The sequence below is a fragment of the Papilio xuthus genome, unplaced genomic scaffold (genome assembly GCF_000836235.2).
Source record: "Papilio xuthus unplaced genomic scaffold, Pxut_1.1 DF827777.1, whole genome shotgun sequence".
Classification (NCBI taxonomy): Eukaryota; Metazoa; Arthropoda; class Insecta; order Lepidoptera; family Papilionidae; genus Papilio; species Papilio xuthus.
In genome coordinates, this window is record NW_013530872.1 from 1850002 (window position 1) to 1866787 (window position 16786).

The 16786-nt window shown below is 37.9% G+C and overlaps 4 protein-coding genes across 7 annotated transcripts in view; 2 read left to right on the top strand and 2 right to left on the bottom strand.

Moving 5' to 3' along the window:
• Positions 1 to 2536, top strand: part of LOC106115763 (uncharacterized) — a 50136-nt gene extending 47600 nt beyond the window's left edge. For all 3 annotated transcript variants that reach the window (XM_013309273.1, XM_013309275.1, XM_013309274.1), the window contains 2 exons: positions 34 to 224; positions 441 to 2536. In XM_013309273.1, the coding sequence (XP_013164727.1) occupies positions 34 to 224; positions 441 to 665 (416 nt within the window). In that variant the 3' untranslated portion in view covers positions 666 to 2536. The remainder of the gene's footprint in view (positions 1 to 33; positions 225 to 440) is intronic.
• A 950-nt stretch (positions 2537 to 3486) lies between these two features.
• Positions 3487 to 8135, top strand: Cont (Contactin). Its single transcript, NM_001311941.1, is given in 3 exon segments — positions 3487 to 7074; positions 7170 to 7355; positions 7468 to 8135. Coding segments are annotated over 3 exon segments (3981 nt in total). The 5' UTR covers positions 3487 to 3585; the 3' UTR covers positions 7774 to 8135.
• A 701-nt stretch (positions 8136 to 8836) lies between these two features.
• LOC106115623 (uncharacterized protein MAL8P1.12) lies at positions 8837 to 12426 on the bottom strand. Of its 2 annotated transcripts, XM_013309058.1 has the most exons (7): positions 12197 to 12426; positions 11898 to 12102; positions 11519 to 11592; positions 11280 to 11366; positions 11001 to 11120; positions 10647 to 10772; positions 8837 to 10532 (listed from the first exon to the last, which is right to left on the bottom strand). In XM_013309058.1, the coding sequence occupies exons 1-7, from the start codon at positions 12365 to 12367 to the stop codon at positions 8844 to 8846; spliced, it is 2472 nt and encodes an 823-aa protein (XP_013164512.1). In that variant the 5' UTR covers positions 12368 to 12426; the 3' UTR covers positions 8837 to 8843. The 2 variants fall into 2 exon arrangements, with proteins under 2 accessions (XP_013164512.1, XP_013164513.1); XM_013309059.1 differs by lacking the exon at positions 11898 to 12102 and having other exon boundaries at positions 12197 to 12268.
• A 468-nt stretch (positions 12427 to 12894) lies between these two features.
• Positions 12895 to 16786, bottom strand: part of LOC106115840 (uncharacterized) — a 122126-nt gene continuing 118234 nt past the window's right edge. The window contains exon 15 of the mRNA XM_013309424.1: positions 12895 to 16784. Within this exon, the coding sequence (XP_013164878.1) occupies positions 15213 to 16784 (1572 nt within the window). The 3' untranslated portion in view covers positions 12895 to 15212. The remainder of the gene's footprint in view (positions 16785 to 16786) is intronic.

Genomic DNA, 16786 nt, shown 5'->3' on the forward strand with positions numbered 1-16786 from the left:
TAATACTAATATTTTAATGACTATAATCGTCAGACTGCGAGGAGCTGGGCTGCGACCCGCTGCAGTCTCCACCACCCGCGACATCGCCGCCGCCCACTGACACCACTGTCGAGATCCAAACGACGGACGCGCCGCTGCCGCCCTTTTACAGCCTGCGCTCTGCCGCCGGACAACCTGTGGACGGCCTCTGGTGTCTGCTGCAAGACATCGCCAATGTCTTACAGGTGAACATTTTTGTGATATAGCTGTTTAACATATACAACTCTGAGTACAACTAAATACTCTTTTGTATAAACAAGAAACAATAAAATGCTAACTAAGCTATCTGATTGAATTGATATGTAATTCTACACTAATCAGTCAGTTAGAGTTCAAGGTCGTATTTAAATAAATAACAATTGTTAGAAACATCAACTAATATTCATATTATAAAATTCCAGATAAAATCAAAAGATAGTCTGCTGAAACAAATACACTGCGGGTCCGGATCCCCGAAGGAGTTACTACGCGAGATTCGAACCCAAGAGTTCTTAGAGAGAGCGCAGTGCCACCAACTGCTGTGCGCCGGGGAGAAGGTCAACGTGCGAGCCTCCAAAGTTGCCCTCATTAGGGTCACCGACAAGCTTCGACAGCTCCTCAAAATAGAGACCGTACTCGTTAGCTGATATTAGATAAATGCCGCTTAATTATGTGTTCATAGTGTGCATTATTGTAGACTCATTCAATTTAACCTTAATTATTGAACACAAACTAAAAATTAAGGGATTTCTATAACTTAATCGATTTAACTAAAGAAACTTGAAAAGTACTGCATAACACATGAAACACCAAACTTTATAAACAAGATTTTTATAAAACAATAGTTCCAAGCAATCAAGTTTGTTGTTACAATAAAAGAACATACAAGTATAATATATTTTGTAGATTAATGTGCTTTTTATATAGTTATTTTGTTGTACAAAAATGCATAATACACATTTTACATATAACAATAATTCCACAAGATCTTGAAACCGAGCTGATTTGACTGATTTATTGTAATGAACAAGATTGTACCTCATGTAGGTAACAAACAAAGAATATTCGATTTATGAGACTGTATAATTTAAGGCAGCCATTATGTATTCATGTTACTTTGCTTTGAGTGTGAAAGAGAGGTTGTATTTACTCTCAAATATGTAAATTATGTATATAATTGTAAATAGTTTAAATGTCGCTTATGTATGATATTCTCATGGGTGCTATTTAATGTTGGTGTATGGGTTAGTTGTTAGTTAAATAAAGTGCATCAGCACGGTAGTGTAATTATGAAATTAAATTAATGAGATATAGTTACCATAATGTTATTTAAGTGTTTAGCATAATTTGATCTGTGTGTGCAATAGGAGGCGTGGGTAGATGATTTTATTTGTATAACAGAGATGGGCCCGCACATGGTTGGATACAACTCGGGCATGATAACTTGAGAGTCAGTCTATAACCTAAACCCATCATGATCTAAACTGATTGGATACTTTTCACGATGCTACGACGTCATTGGACTACTATACTATACTATCATTTACACACAAGTACTACAAATAAATTTATTTATTCTTTTTTATATTTAACATAGAAACAACTGTCCGGAAATGCTAAATTTGCAATATTCTTCAAAATACTGTGCTAAAATATTAAGATCTCATATTTTCTGATACAACAATGAGTGTGTTGAACCATTAATCAAATCGTAAATGCAATTCTGTGTATGTAAAAAGATCTGTAATATGCAAATAGTAAAAGTTACTATGTCCGTTGGTATCACATATATAAATTAATTGTTGTGTACTGTTAATAATATTGTTTGCACTATATCATACATGTTTTGAGATTATGTTAGGGAATATTTTTTCTATCTTCTATTATTTAGTGAGTACATTTTTTTTTGTTCATTGTTATGTTTGCCAATATTTGTCTACCCGAAATACGTTTTATTATTGTACAATTATTTACAATAATTAGAATGTCAATTTATGTTTTATTATTTATACAATGCTGTAAATGAATTAGGAAAAATTTATGAAAAAAAATAATATGCATATCGCAAAAAATATCTATTAACATTGTAAATAATACGATCGAAATTATTTTCTAACTTATTCAGAAGTGATATCTTGTCTTATAACTGCCGGTTACGTCCTACCCGCAACGCGTATATTACGGCATTTACTTAGTGTGTAATATACAAATAACATTTTTGGAACATTGTATAAATTAAGCAGTTTTTATTTTATATTCCGCATTTGAGACCACCTCATATCCGCCCTATATTTCTTAATGGAGACAAAAAAAAACGAACAAGTACATGATAAATCTGTGATGAAATAATATTAGGGAGATAATCTTGTGCGCGGAAATGGTTTGAAGATAATAAATTATAAAGATGTATACAATCACAATGCCTCTCCGTTGTTAGCAGTACATACAGTGTAAGTATTATTAATAATTATTGACACAATACTTGTTGGTAACATGAAAATAAAAAAAGTGATCAATTTATATGTATTTTATTTCACCTTTATGTAATTCTGTGCAGTGGCATATGAGATTATGTTTTAGTTGGTAACATTTTAAATTTCCCGGTATGTATATTCTCTGTGATTTGAATCTAGTTTTTTTTCTGCTCTCTACTCCGAAAACTTTTCCAGTTGAGACGAGTAATCGTCAAACATTAAATACTATTTATCATTAGAACTCAAAGCTTACTACTTAACTAAGAGTATATACAATATAAAAGCTAATTTCATAATCAAAGAAACATTAAATCCCATGGCAAATAACTATTGTATTATTCCTTGTTCAATATAATATCAAACTTGTTTTATTACTGTAATTCAGGAGGTAAAGATGGCACAAGAGAGGAAGGACTGGAAATTACTCCAACAACAACGACGTCATGAATGTTAGCTGGCTCCAGTTAGCCCATAAAATCCTACTGTACTGACTTAATGTAAACACCGCAACTTACCTACTCCAAAGAGTATATAAAATACTCTTTGTCATTCTCAAGTTCACTTCACAATATTCGTTCACTCTAGGGAAGCTCTTTTTGAAAAAGATCGATTTTTTGGACATTTCTTGATATCTAGAATATTTTGAAGTATCGATATTTTTGTATTTATACTCACAACGAGGAAATAAATATTTTTTTTTGGAAAACAAGAATGGAACGTTGCCTCGTTAGAAGTGCCTTATAAATGTCCAAAATCACTTTCGCCATGTTGATTCCTTCTATTTTTCTATATTAAGATTTTTATTACTCTAAAATATAATATCGATTTCCTAGTAGAATAAATCAATTCAGTCCTAAACTCTATTTTTTAAGGTGAAAGAAATCGATTCATCGTTTACACAATTTTCGATCAATCTCTATTGATTTCATTCACCGATCGTCGTTCTTCCGCTGTCTACCGATGACCGTTTACGTTTTTTGTGCATAAAAAGAGGGCGAGGCAATTTCTTGTTTTCTTTAAAATACATTGTTTGAATTATTTGGTATAAAAGGGAAGTTGAAGTAGTCCCTTTTAAAGATGTGGTGATGACTTAATGGTGTTTAAACATAGTTTTCGTGCTGTTCTGTTAAATAATAGGAAAAATATGAAGAGTTTTGTTATTCTATTGGCCGTTATTCATTATGCCAGAAGCCAGGGAATGGAAACATCAATACCATTTAATCCAAATTATAAACTGCAACAGGACCAAAGTTTGAACGGGTCAGTATATCGACCGAATTCACAGGTGCCGTACGGTAGTTTTCCCGTAAACGGCAATGAATATATCCAGCCTCAAAGTTCTTTTTATCAGAACAGCGCTAACTCTGACACATACAACGATGGAGACAATGATGTTGATCCACAAAACACGGCGAACTATTATGCAGGCTTAGACTACGAGGAAAGGTATAGATGTCCACCTAATTGGATTCGCTACAGAGAATCATGTTATCGCTTCACAAAGTCACCAGATCGACCGAGAAATGAAGCTCGTAAAATTTGCCAAGCGTATAGCGCCGACTTGGCATCGGTTAACACTCCCGAGGAGCACGGCTTTATTATAACTAACCTCATGAAGTTAGATCCGCAGAAAGGCTCATGGTATATCGGCGCACATCAACAATCTCCAGGCTACTGGGCTAATGAAGGCGATGGGTCGCAACTGACAGGTTTAGAAAATGCCTTCTTTGATGATCATAAATTAACATTAACAAGCTACAATCTATATCCTTTAGACTATTTAGTTTATAGATTTATGCAAGAGGAAGGTCGGTGGGGACTGGCTCCTGTGGAGGGGACACAGTATTACCATTTTATTTGTGAAGGACAAACACAAAGATTGCATTATTTAATTGAAGAAGAGAGATCATTTACATATGGTTTAGAGAGATTTGATCCTGAAGCTATTCCGAGAGGACCATTTTTAACTAAAGAACCTGTTGACACAATTTATGATCCATTGAGAAATCATTATGTTCAATTAACCTGTATTGCAGGTGGCTTTCCAGCTCCAACATACAAATGGTTTAGAGAAGATTATCAAGTTGATAAACTGGTTTTCACAGAAATAGATCCATTATTGGATCCAAGGTTTATATTAAGTGGTGGTACCCTGATGATTTATAATCCAAATGCTGAAACGGACAATGCACAATATCACTGTACGGCTTCCAATAAATTTGGCACTATCCGATCTGAATCTGTTAGATTGTCGTTTGGTTTTATAAGAGAGTTTAACCAAAAGAGACCCATTGAGAGTGGTAATCAGTACTGGGGTAAAGTAATGTCCTGTGATCCTCCCTCATACTATCCATCTGTTAATTTCCTCTGGGCTAGAAATTATTTCCCTAACCTTGTCGAAGAAGATAAAAGAGTATTTGTATCCTATGATGGTGGCTTATATTTTTCAGCTCTTGAAACTATAGATCGAGGTAATTACAGTTGTAATGTAATGAGCAAGGTCTCAGATGCTGGTAGAAATGGACCCTTTTTCCCCTTGTATGTCTATCCTCATTCCGATTACCAACAACTTAAGTTCCCAAATAATTTTCCAAAAGTCTTTCCTGATGCCCCTGTTGTAGGGCAAGAAGTAAGATTAGAATGTGTTTCCTTTGGCTATCCTGTACCATCATACAACTGGACAAGGAAGAATGGAAATATACCGAGAAAAGCTCACTTTAGTAATTTTGACAGAGTTCTGACCATACCTAATGTTGGTGTAGAGGATGAAGGTGAATATGTATGTGATGTACGTAATGACAGAGCTAACATTCACAATAGTGTGTTTTTAAAAGTTCAGGCTGAGCCCAATTTTACTATACCTCTTGCTGATAAACACATGGACAACAAGGGAGATCTGCACTGGAACTGTGAAGCATTTGGTATTCCAGATGTTAATTACACATGGTGGAAAAACGGTGTCAAACTTTCTATGGACACATTAGAAGATGAAGATAGAGATAGATATATTATACAAGATAATGTGTTAATAATAAAATTTTTGGACCCCACCAGGGATCCTGGCATGTATCAATGTGAAGCAAAAAATCAATTAAAAGCTAAATATTCAACAGGTCAGTTGAGAGTTTTATCTTTAAAACCATCATTTAAAAAGAGACCTCTAGAATCCGAAACTTATGGGTCAGAAGGTGGTAATGTAACACTGAAATGTAATCCAGAGGCGGCACCTAAACCCACTTTTACGTGGAAAAAAGACAATATTGTCATTGGCGCTGGGGGTAAAAGATTCATAACAGAGACGGGTAATCTCATCATAAGACAGCTCTCCCGAGATGATGAAGGGGTTTATACTTGTGTTGCAAAGAATCAGTATGGATCTGATGAGAGCAGAGGACGTCTTATAGTTTTAAGGACCCCACGATTTTTGGAGCGTCTCCCACCACGAATAACAACACAAGTTGGTCAAGTTATTTTCCTACATTGTAATGCAGAAATTGATCCTATCTTGGACACGGCTTATCTTTGGAATCATAATGGTATGAGACTTAAGGATGAATCGGATATGTATGCTGATAAGAGGTTAAAGATAGACGGCGGAGAGCTAACCATTTTCGATGTTTCGCTATCCGACGTGGGTGACTATGAATGTGTCGTTAAGTCTGCAATCGGTCGTATTTCATCACACACTCAGTTGCGAATCGAAGGACCGCCCGGTCCGCCCGGTGGATTGCAGATAATGAACATTGGCCGATCGTCTATCACTCTCGAATGGACAGACAGTAACTCTAACGGTCGTCCGGTCACTTCATACGTCCTCACAGGTCGGACGCAGTGGAATACTTCATGGACGGTGATTAGCGACAACATAGGTAATATAATTGAGGTAGATCGATACAATGGACGAAAACGAGCGATTTTAAATACGGCCCTTATGCCTGGATCCGTGTATGAGTTCAGAGTTCAGGCCGTTAACGCGTTAGGGGTAGGAAAACCGTCAGCACCGAGTCCGCAGTTCTCGACGTTACCAGACAAGCCGTACCAAGCTCCGGCCAACGTGGGCGGGGGCGGGGGCAAGATTGGCGATCTTACGATCACTTGGACGCCGCTTCCGCCTCACCTTCAGAACGGACCCGGCATACACTACAAAATATTTTGGCGCCGAAACGGCACCGAAGTTGAATTCCAGTCGCTCCTGCTTAAAGAATACGGTAACGTGGGGATGCATGTCGTTCATGTGTCATTGAATTACTTCTACACGCCATACAATGTGAAAGTGCAGGCCCTAAACAGCCTGGGCGCGGGGCCGGAGAGCGAAATGGCCACCATCTACTCGGCGGAGGACATGCCGCAAGTGGCGCCGCAGCAGGTCTACTCGCGCTCCTTCAATTCTACCGCGCTCAACGTCACCTGGGATCCCATCGACCAGTCGCGAGACCGCTTGCGCGGCAGGCTCATAGGCCACCGTCTCAAGTACTGGAAACAAGAAAACAAAGAAGAGGAATGCATTTACTATCTGTCACGAACGACCAGAAACTGGGCTCTCATTGTGGGATTGCAGCCTGATACATATTACTACGTAAAGGTATGTATACATTAAATAATTTCTTAGTGTAAGATTTAATAAGTATAATCTATGTAAGTATCTAAGTTTATCTTTGTTTATCTTATAATTTTCAGGTAATGGCTTTTAACTCAGCGGGCGAGGGTCCAGAGAGCGAGCGGTTCCTGGAGCGTACGTTTCGCAAAGCGCCACAGAAGCCGCCCGCCTCCGTCAACGTGTGGGCCGTCAACCCCAGCACCGTGCGCGTCGTGTGGCGCTACGTGCAGCCCACCGACGAGGAGGAGCCGCTTCTCGGATATAAGGTATTGTTCACTGACTCATATAAACTAAATCTTAAATTAAAAAAAAAAAACAAGAAAAAGACTAAGCTAAAAGCTAAAAGTCTATCTTACATTGTAAATGTTTGCTTTCCAGGTGAGAGTTTGGGAGATCGACCAAGATATGAGCACTGCCAATGACACGTTGGTCGCAGTGGAACAGAAGTTGGAGGCGTACGTGATGAACCTAACGCCGGGCAAGTCGTACAACCTGCGAGTGCTGGCCTACTCCAACGGAGGGGACGGTCGGATGTCCTCCCCGCCTATCACATTCCAGATGGGCGACTACCACAGCGATGCTTACGGATATTACGTGAGAGATGCCGCTTTACAAAATAAATCCATTCCAGTTACAGCTCTCTTATTATTGTTATTCAGTATACATTTTTACAATTATTCGTGATTAATATTTAAGTCTTCTGTAAGATCTGAATTTGATAATGAAACTGGTTTTTATTAATATCAACTTTGTAAGCTATATTTTACTATTTCCCTTATTTTTTAATTTTGACACCTGTATTTTTGTTGTAGGTTGTGATATTGTGTCCGCCCATTGTGTTTATTTTCGGAATAAGTTGATTTTTTTTTACTAAAAAGTGTTTATTTTATTTTATACAGAACAGTTTCATTGTATTTCTCTAAGATTGTTAGGTATAAGTGAAGTTGATCATTAATTTTGACTGTTAGAGCTTTATTTCTACTCATAAAATCTGAAAATATTTTTGTACTTTAGAAGTAGACAATAAATTTGTAATTTTTATGATATTATTACTTTTATTTGGTATCCATATTGATGTGAATCTCTTAGATGATGACATACTTGAGATATTATGCTTGTATAATACCACCAATCCGAGCCATTTTTAAAAATAACAATTTATATATAAGAATAAAATGAAATTAAAGTGGACATATATAATTTTTATATATGTAAGTTCAGTACAAATATATTTAGTTTTATATGTAATCTTTGACTGCAACTATTATCAATATATTTATGACATGTGTATGCTCTGTATATTGCTTGTTGGTATTTAAATCTGTATATTTTTGTATAGCAGGACTGCTTTAAAATATCTCATATCAATTGTATGTCAAGTTAAAAATATATCTACAATAAATATGTCCACGCACTTCAATGTTTTATTTTAAACTCTGTTCATATCCAAAGCCCAAAGAATTATTATTATTGAGTTTTTCTATAAAACCAAATTTTTGCCAAACATCTTTTTTCACATAACCCAACATTATTTTACTATTATAAATGTTTAGATGGATGGATGAATATTTGATTGAAGGTATCTCCAGAACGGCTGAATGGATCTCTATGAAATTCATACCTACAGAACATAGTGTGGAAGAACACATAGGCTACTTATGTTTTTTTAAGTCCGCGCGGTCGTAATGACGGGTGACTGCTAGTTTTAGATAAAAAAATCGACATGGAAAACATTTTATTACACGATATCAATGTCACAATTTTTTGTGTTTAATCTTACGTTTTAAACATTTTGCATCCACAGTATCTAAGCTGTCACAATCTTTGGGTACTTTTCTTTTTAACAAAACTTCATCGTCTGTGGTTTGGACATGCTTTAGCGGCAGCAAGCCGACGGCAAACGGTATATCTCCATCTAATGTGGGACTGTCATGATTTGAGCTAGGCTCCATGTTTTCTTTATTCATTTCATTTTCGTGTAATATATCATCCCACTGATTGGACGTGTCCATGCGTTCCGTCAAATCTATTATAGGATCTGAATAAGCGTTCTTATTTTTGTCATCACTATGTAGATTATTATTTGATTTATTTAAATTATTTGAAACATTCTCCGGTTCACAATTTTTTTCAAGAACATTTTCGCTTACTGTTACATTGTCCCATTGTAAATCACTTTGTCTATTGTCTTCTGTTGTTTCTGTTGCATTCGTGTTGTACTGCGTTTGATTCATATCACATACTTCTTTCTGGAAAACTTCTTCGACGTTAAAATCATTATTCATGGCCGATGTTTCTTTCTTATCACTTCTATTTTCGAGCTTAATCTTTTCTTCTATGTTCATTAAATCTTTAATTAAATCGTCTCTCTCCTGCACCCTCTTATCTAACTCGTCGTGATCGTTGAAGTCGTTTCTGACGTCATCGTTTTGTTTCGAACTGGAAATTAAGCAATCGAGAGGATCCTCTTTAAAGTCGGAGCCCTGTGGCAGCGGCAAACTAAAGTCGTAGCAGTCTTCATTTCTTCTTAAATCTTCGTTATTTAACGAGCCGTACGGTTGAGTCAAGTTTTCGTTGAGATTGGAGATTTTGGAGTCCAGCAAGGACATGTTGAAACTGGTGTCGAGCGAGGTGCTCGGACAGAGCTGCTCCATGACGCGAGCATCGCTCAACTGCTGGTCCTCGTAAAACTTTTTAACATCGTCACTCATAGATTTGGTAAAGAACTGCATGTCACTGTCGATGCAGGAGAAATCGTGGGAGTTCACCGCGTCCAAGTTAGATTGACTCTCTTGCAGATCTTGACCGAGAACGACATAGTTCTGTTGCTCACCAAACGATTCTAAATTATCCGGTAAAATGGCACTAAGACTGTTGATGGCATCTTCGTGGCGACTGTACTGCGGATCTTTGTCATAGTTGCTGCCGCTGTAGCTTTTTGAGTTGATGAGCATCTCCCCTCGTTCTATTGACTTCGATAGATCGTCGATGCTTTTAATTTCGCTGGGATCGGCAACTTTTTCAATGATATTAGGCTGCTCGATTACTTCGTATTGTATCTCGTTGCTCTGCACCATGTCTAGGAGGACCTGTTCGTTGACATTGATGTAGGAGCCGTCGCCGGATTCGAAGAGTATGGGCAAGTCGGTGGGCAGGCCGGCGCTCTTCAGAGCGTTCACGTACTGCGACATGGCGGTGCCGATGCCGGCGCCGGAGGTGTCGCTGCCGGAGTTGGTCGTGCTCGTGTTGGCGAAGCTCGAAGTTATGGTCTCGTTTATCAGGGAGTCCTTGGAGAACGGCATCCCCTGGTCGAGGACGTTGGAGGACACGGTCTGGTCCATGTACATGAGGTCGTTGTCGATGTTCAAGTAGTTGTTGGTGGTGGACTCCGGGTCGCATATGCTGTCCACGGCCTGCGACAGGGTCACTCGGTCCATGTAGTCCTGCAATAAACATACGATGAGTAATGTTCTGTAGATAATAATTTCGATTCGAACTCCTCTATCTCTGGCTTTGATGTGCTGCAACCTTGAATTTTCGCATGTACGGTGTAGTACCTGCATGTGCCTGGTCTGCAGATGTTTGAGCTGGTGTATGGCCTTGCGGGAGTCCTGCTCGCGGCGCAGCAGCGCGCGCTCGGTGGCGCGGCCCAGTGCGCCGCCGCCCTCCCAACCCGACGCCCGCTGCTAACAAAACGACATCTAAACCACTTCAAACAACACTACGATATACTAGACGATAAGACTTTAAAAAAATATAGGTTTAAAGAACCCCCCCCCCCCCCTCATAGACACGTAGCTTTATAACGACCTAGAGGGTCACTGTGTCCAAAGTGGAATTATAACATGGCATTGTAGTAAATAAGTAGAAATAGAAAAAAGTTGTTCTGGTTATGAGGAAGGAAAACTTACCCTAACACTAGGTCTGCCCCGGCGAGGTCGGATGGCGCGCGGCGTGTCGGCGTACTCCGCGCCCGACGCTCCGCCGCCGCCGCCGTTCTCAATATCAAACGGAATGCGCACCACCATGTCCTAGCAATATTTCTCATATTTATTTTATACACTAATAACTCGACTGACTGAGGCTACTGAATAAATAACGTCCCATCACATACATAAAAACAAAGTTACAGCCAGCTAAAGAAAATCTGGTAATGGGGTGAAACAAAGAACAATATTTATTGTAAGCACCTTGTTAGTCCGATTTAGGTTATCGTTGGCCTGGCAAGAGCTGGAGGGCGCCAGCGGTGCCGTCGAGGGCTTCGCGTCCATTGTATCCTTGTATATGTAAATTCATTTGTTAAGTATAAGTTACGTTGGTATTTTTACTAATTCAATATACGCAAAATCGTTGTGACTAGAGATCTCATGTTATTGTGGTCAAATTACTAAATTATAAATAATAAAAATGGATGGATTTGGTATGTTACCTGAGCATGTAGATTGATTAGAGACTGCGGCGGTCGACTGATGACCACTGGAGGTGTGAACACTGGCAACTCGCCTTTGAGATAAATTGCAATGGTAATTCATTCGAAAAATTACAATAATTCACAGATACCTAATAAAACTATAAATTTACATATCTTAACAAAATTATTGTTTGTTTTTTAAAGTTGTGCAAATGTTGATGACCTCGGTGTTCCCACTGCTCGTTTGCCCCCCTTCTCTTATAAAAATACTGTTTGAGGTTAGATTTTATAATATACATAATAATCTACGTCATAATTTTTTTCTCATAAAGTAAGGTTATATTTAGAATTTGTTAAAAAACTAATATAGAATTGAAATGATTTAAATGAACCTTACTGTGTTTAGTAATTCCGAGACCTTCTTTCGTCACTTTTGATAAACCCTTGATTTTTAAAAATTGTGCCGCTGAAACTAATTCATCTAAATTTTCTTCTAAGCATTGAGTTTTTCCGCAATACATGAATTCCACTAATGATTTAAGTACACTAAAGCGCATTTTTAATATAATCAGCGGTTCTCCAGATTGTTTTTGCAACAATTCCTGATAAAATGTTGATAAGACGTTAACTCTAAATAAACAAATCGTTTATTAAAACCAAACGTTTATTTCACAGAGAAATAAAATAACTTATTACCTGGAAATATGCACTACTTGCTGCCAGAACTGCTTTGTGGACGCGCAAAGTGTGGGAACTACACATAAGTGTCATGTCCACTAAAGATTGCATTTGTAAAAGTTTTCCGAACCTGGACATTAAGTGTTCTGAATAATCTTCATAGTGAAGACTGTACCGTATTGGTGCCATTCCAGGTTAAATTATTTAATATTACATGCAACACGTTTGTACTGTATTTGACAAAACGGATTTTGAAGGGTTGAACAAAAGAAAAATATAAATTTTATTTTTTTTAAACCAGCAATGGAACGACTTCGTAATTCGCCAGTTTTATTTTATTTACTTAAACATATGAATATGAATTATATTTAATTAGCTAGTTTATTTTTTTTTTGAAAACAATAATTTAATAGGTTAGAAAAATATTTTAACCTATTTTTTAATGAAAAAATTATGATTATGATTTTTGAAAATAAATTTTGAACATTTAGTTGACACGTTCCCTTTTACTATTGTAAAAAAAAAGTATTGTTATTTAATGAAGAATTATTTTTATTTAATGACAGCGTAATTTTTTTTAATTGAGCGTTAAGAAAACCAATTTATTTAATGGATCGTTTAATTGTTTAAAAAATACAGAAAAAATAGTAAATGTTAGAAAATGAATTTATTACAAATTTGTATTCGCCGTCCGGATACATATTTTAATATTAACATTCAGGTAAACTTATTAAATGAACTATTAAATATAATTACAACAGATAATAAAACATACTCTATCACAGACTAATTAAGTACTGGAAATTGGATACATATGTCTAAATATTTTTAAATGCTACATATTTTGTATTTTAAAATGGATCTTTAGATTTAGATCGTTTATTATATGGAAATAATTAATAAAGATTGAATGCAAAAACAATTTAGCCTTGGCTTTACTAATATGTAGGAATGTATTTAATTTGGTCATAAGGCACTTGGAACAAATAGAAAGATACCAAACTTGCAATTTGATTACCTGATAATGATCAAATGATTTAATAAAAAAATGAAATACTGTAATATTAATAATCGAATATACTCTGGAATTTGACTAATATGAATTATTTAGCACTTATAAGAATTATAAAATTATTAAACAGTTTTATAGAATCTAATCACATTTAGTTTTATGAATTTCACATTCAACGCATATTTAATTTTTATATTTATATAGATTTATACAGAGTTATTAGTCAAAACTTGAAAATTAAAATCAAGCGAATGTTGTACACTTTAAAAAAGGTTATATGAATTTTAAGGACTATGGACAAACATACATTGAATAACTTATCGTAAGACATATATTGATTGAGGCAAATGCAATAAAACTAGAAACAAATTACCCATATAGAGTATGATTTTTAAATACAAATTTGTAACACTTCCAATACTTTTAGTATCGCCTTAGACATCAGTTTTATACATTACATTATCTAGCTTTTACGTTTACCCTTACTTTCCTACGGCGAAGCTCATAGACGCCACGGCAAGCGCTCGCGCCTACCAATTCACTTGTCATACTGGAACACATTTCTGTATATCTGAGATGGAATTATAAAAATATAAACGAAACACCCTGTAGCAAAATAGACAAATTAATGAAAAAGACTGTACTTTTATTTGTACTTCTCAATTAATATTTGGAATGCATTACAAAAAATATTCGTACATTTTTAAAATAGTCCAAACCAAATAAAGATAGGAAATTGTGAACTTCATTACGTGTACCTAACAACTATACAGCGCTCTAACAATTATAATTTACATTTAATATTAATTACACCGTATGTCCTTTAATATTGTCAATCTAATACGACAGTTTTTTTTACAATATTTCATCCCAGATATTGCAGAACTTAAAAATAATAACAGCCGCAAAAGTCATTCAACCACAATTAAAAGTAATCATTTATATTTTGAATCGATTCAAATATTTATAGAAAAATATTCTCATTATTGTTTAAAACAGTTTTTTTTTCGTTAAACATCTTAATTCTATTAATTTAAAATGTTTGTTCAGTTATTTGAAATAGGATCCCATAAAAATGACATTATGAATATAGCACAGATTAAAAAAATTAAATGACAGTTTTTTATAAGCACATTGCGTTTAAAAATGAATAAAGTAAATAGCTTAATTCCAAGCTTTTATTTACATAACTTCAGTTTACTGACTAATTTATTTCACTGGGATGCCTATATTGACTAAATCAACTTTATATTGTTATGTGTTAGGAGATTCGTGGTGCGGATATATCTTAGTTAACTCTAACAACAGATTGACACATTAATTGACAGCTATTTAAAAAAAAATGACTTCGATATTATGAAGTATTATTGTACTAAGCACATTTAATATTATTGCTTTAATATAGAGGCGATAAAATAATATGCATTACAGAATAAAAAGGGATTTGCGTAAAATTATTTGAATAATGCTATATATAAAGTAACAGCATATGAACACTTTACATATGTATGAGTTAATTTGTACAATAGGTACATAGTATGTAGAAAAAATAGAGATTCCTTTATAGAGATGGTTCAGTGAAACGAGACCATTGCTAGTCCAAACATTACCATGGCGGGAAATGTTGACATATTGACAATTGTCACAGATTAAAATAAAATTTTATACCATAGAGAAGCATAGAACCATAAAGAAGTTAAGGACGAGATTTTATGTAAGCCGATGTGAACTTAGGAGTAAAAAACTATAAGAAAACAATATGATTAGGTATCATATAGAACTTTTAGCATTGAATCCTTGTCTTGTTGTATTGTTGCTATTTAAAAGAGTTACTTTTAGTATGCGTTTTTGCATACAACTGAACAATGGCCTGTTTCAGTGGCAGGTTACGTTAATCTTATATTAAAAGCAAATTACAATATTTACATCAGCCGTCAATAGATACATTGGAGTTATATCTAATATACACATCGATTATTTGTTCATAGTTTAAAAAACTTACAACTAGTAGTCTATGGAATGTTAATTGTCTATGATCTTCAGGAAGTCCTCCGGTGAGATGTGGATGCCATCGCTCGAGTCAGTCGCGTTGGGGACGGTATTCTTCAGTTCGCCGAAGGTGTATGTCGCTTTCTGCTTGCTCCGGGGCTTGTGCGGGTTGTGGGAGGCGGCCGGCAGCGAGGACTCGCAGTCGAGGCTGGCGCGCTTGTTCCAACAGAAGGCCTGCCGCGGCTCGGCGCCCGCGGACATCGGCATCGCCAGCTGCAGCCGCGACCTGCTCAGCTCGTTGTCGCTCAGCTGTCGCTTCAACTTATCCTTGCCGACGACCAGTTGGAACCCGCGGGGACCCTCCGGCTTCGCCTGGGCCAGCTCCGCCTCGCTCGACTGCCGTCTCATTTTGCCGTCGGTGGGCGTCACCCGCGCCTTGTCGACCAGACTGTTCTGCCGGGAGGACTTGCTCGGGCGCGACTTGGCGTCGCGTCGGCTGCTGCCGGAGGAGCTGGTGGTGTTGGTGTCGCAGGCGGTGTTGTCGCGGCGCAGCGTGTCTATGATGTTGTAGAAGTGGTCGAGATCGTCGGTGCTGGCGGTGCGGGCGCGCACGTTGCTGGCGCTGTGGCGGTGCGCGGCGGGGTGGGGACGGGGCTGGGCGCGCGGCAGATGTCCGTGGCTGGCTTGGCGCGCGATGGCGGCGGGGGGCTGGCGGCGCGGCATGCTGCAGCTGCGGGGCACGAAGCCGTCCTTGTCGGACATGAGCACGTTCTCGTACACGTGGCAGTTGGCGTCGCCGTCCTCCTGCGAGATCAGATTCTGTCTGCTCTCGGTGGTCTCCCGGTTTTGTCCGACGGAGTTGCTCTTCTTGTGTCCGCTGCGATGTTTCGCTTCCGGCAGCTTCTTGCCCAGCTTGCAGTCGCTGGCGCTGCGCGGGAGCAGGTTCTCGTATCCGTGCGCGACTGTATCTTGGCCCTGCGTCTTATCCGAGTTAGTACTGGTAGTCGTGTTATCTACAGTAGTCTTTGTCACACTGGTATGCTTGGGTTTGTTAGCGTTGGCTTTACCGAGGTCGGTCGAGCTGAGCTGCTGGATGAGATCGTGGCGTTTTCTGTCGACGTCGGGCTTCGACGATTTGTCCAAAACGACTTTAGCTTTGTCACTTTTACAAATCTTAACGCTGAATCTGAACGGTGGCTTGAACACGACCTGGAGTCGAGCCTTCTCGCCGGAGAGCAGATTGGTGGCGCTCTTGGAGGGCCTAGTTTTCCGAGCACCTTTCGCAACTTGTCGGCTCGTTCGTTCTGTGAGACCTAAGGGGATGGACTTGGACTTGGGTATGGCTGTGGGCTGCGGCGAGCTGAGCAGCCACTTTTGCACTTTGGACAAGGCCTCGGAGTCCTTGACGGGAGAGGCCGGATGTTTCTGCATCGAGCTGTAGTCTATCGTCGCGCTCTTCACCTTCGCCTTGCGTTTCTTCACTTTTCCTTTATGTTTGGTCAGCAGGATGTGTTTCGGAGACTTTCCGTCAGAGTTCGTGACGACTGCTGCACTTTCTTTTGTTACTTTATGACTTTCTTCTGGCTTCGATAGAGCGTTTGGTTTCT

What these genes read in the sequence shown, in the direction of transcription:
- LOC106115623 (XM_013309058.1), bottom strand. Translation starts at nt 12,367, where the DNA reads ATGGCACCAATACGGTACAGTCTTCACTATGAAGATTATTCAGAACAC. An exon ending in ACCTAAATCGGACTAACAAG is followed by an intron (nt 11,121 to 11,279) that starts GTGCTTACAATA and finishes AAATATTGCTAG; the next exon opens with GACATGGTGGTGCGCATTCC. An exon ending in GGGGCAGACCTAGTGTTAGG is followed by an intron (nt 10,773 to 11,000) that starts GTAAGTTTTCCT and finishes TTTTGTTAGCAG; the next exon opens with CGGGCGTCGGGTTGGGAGGG.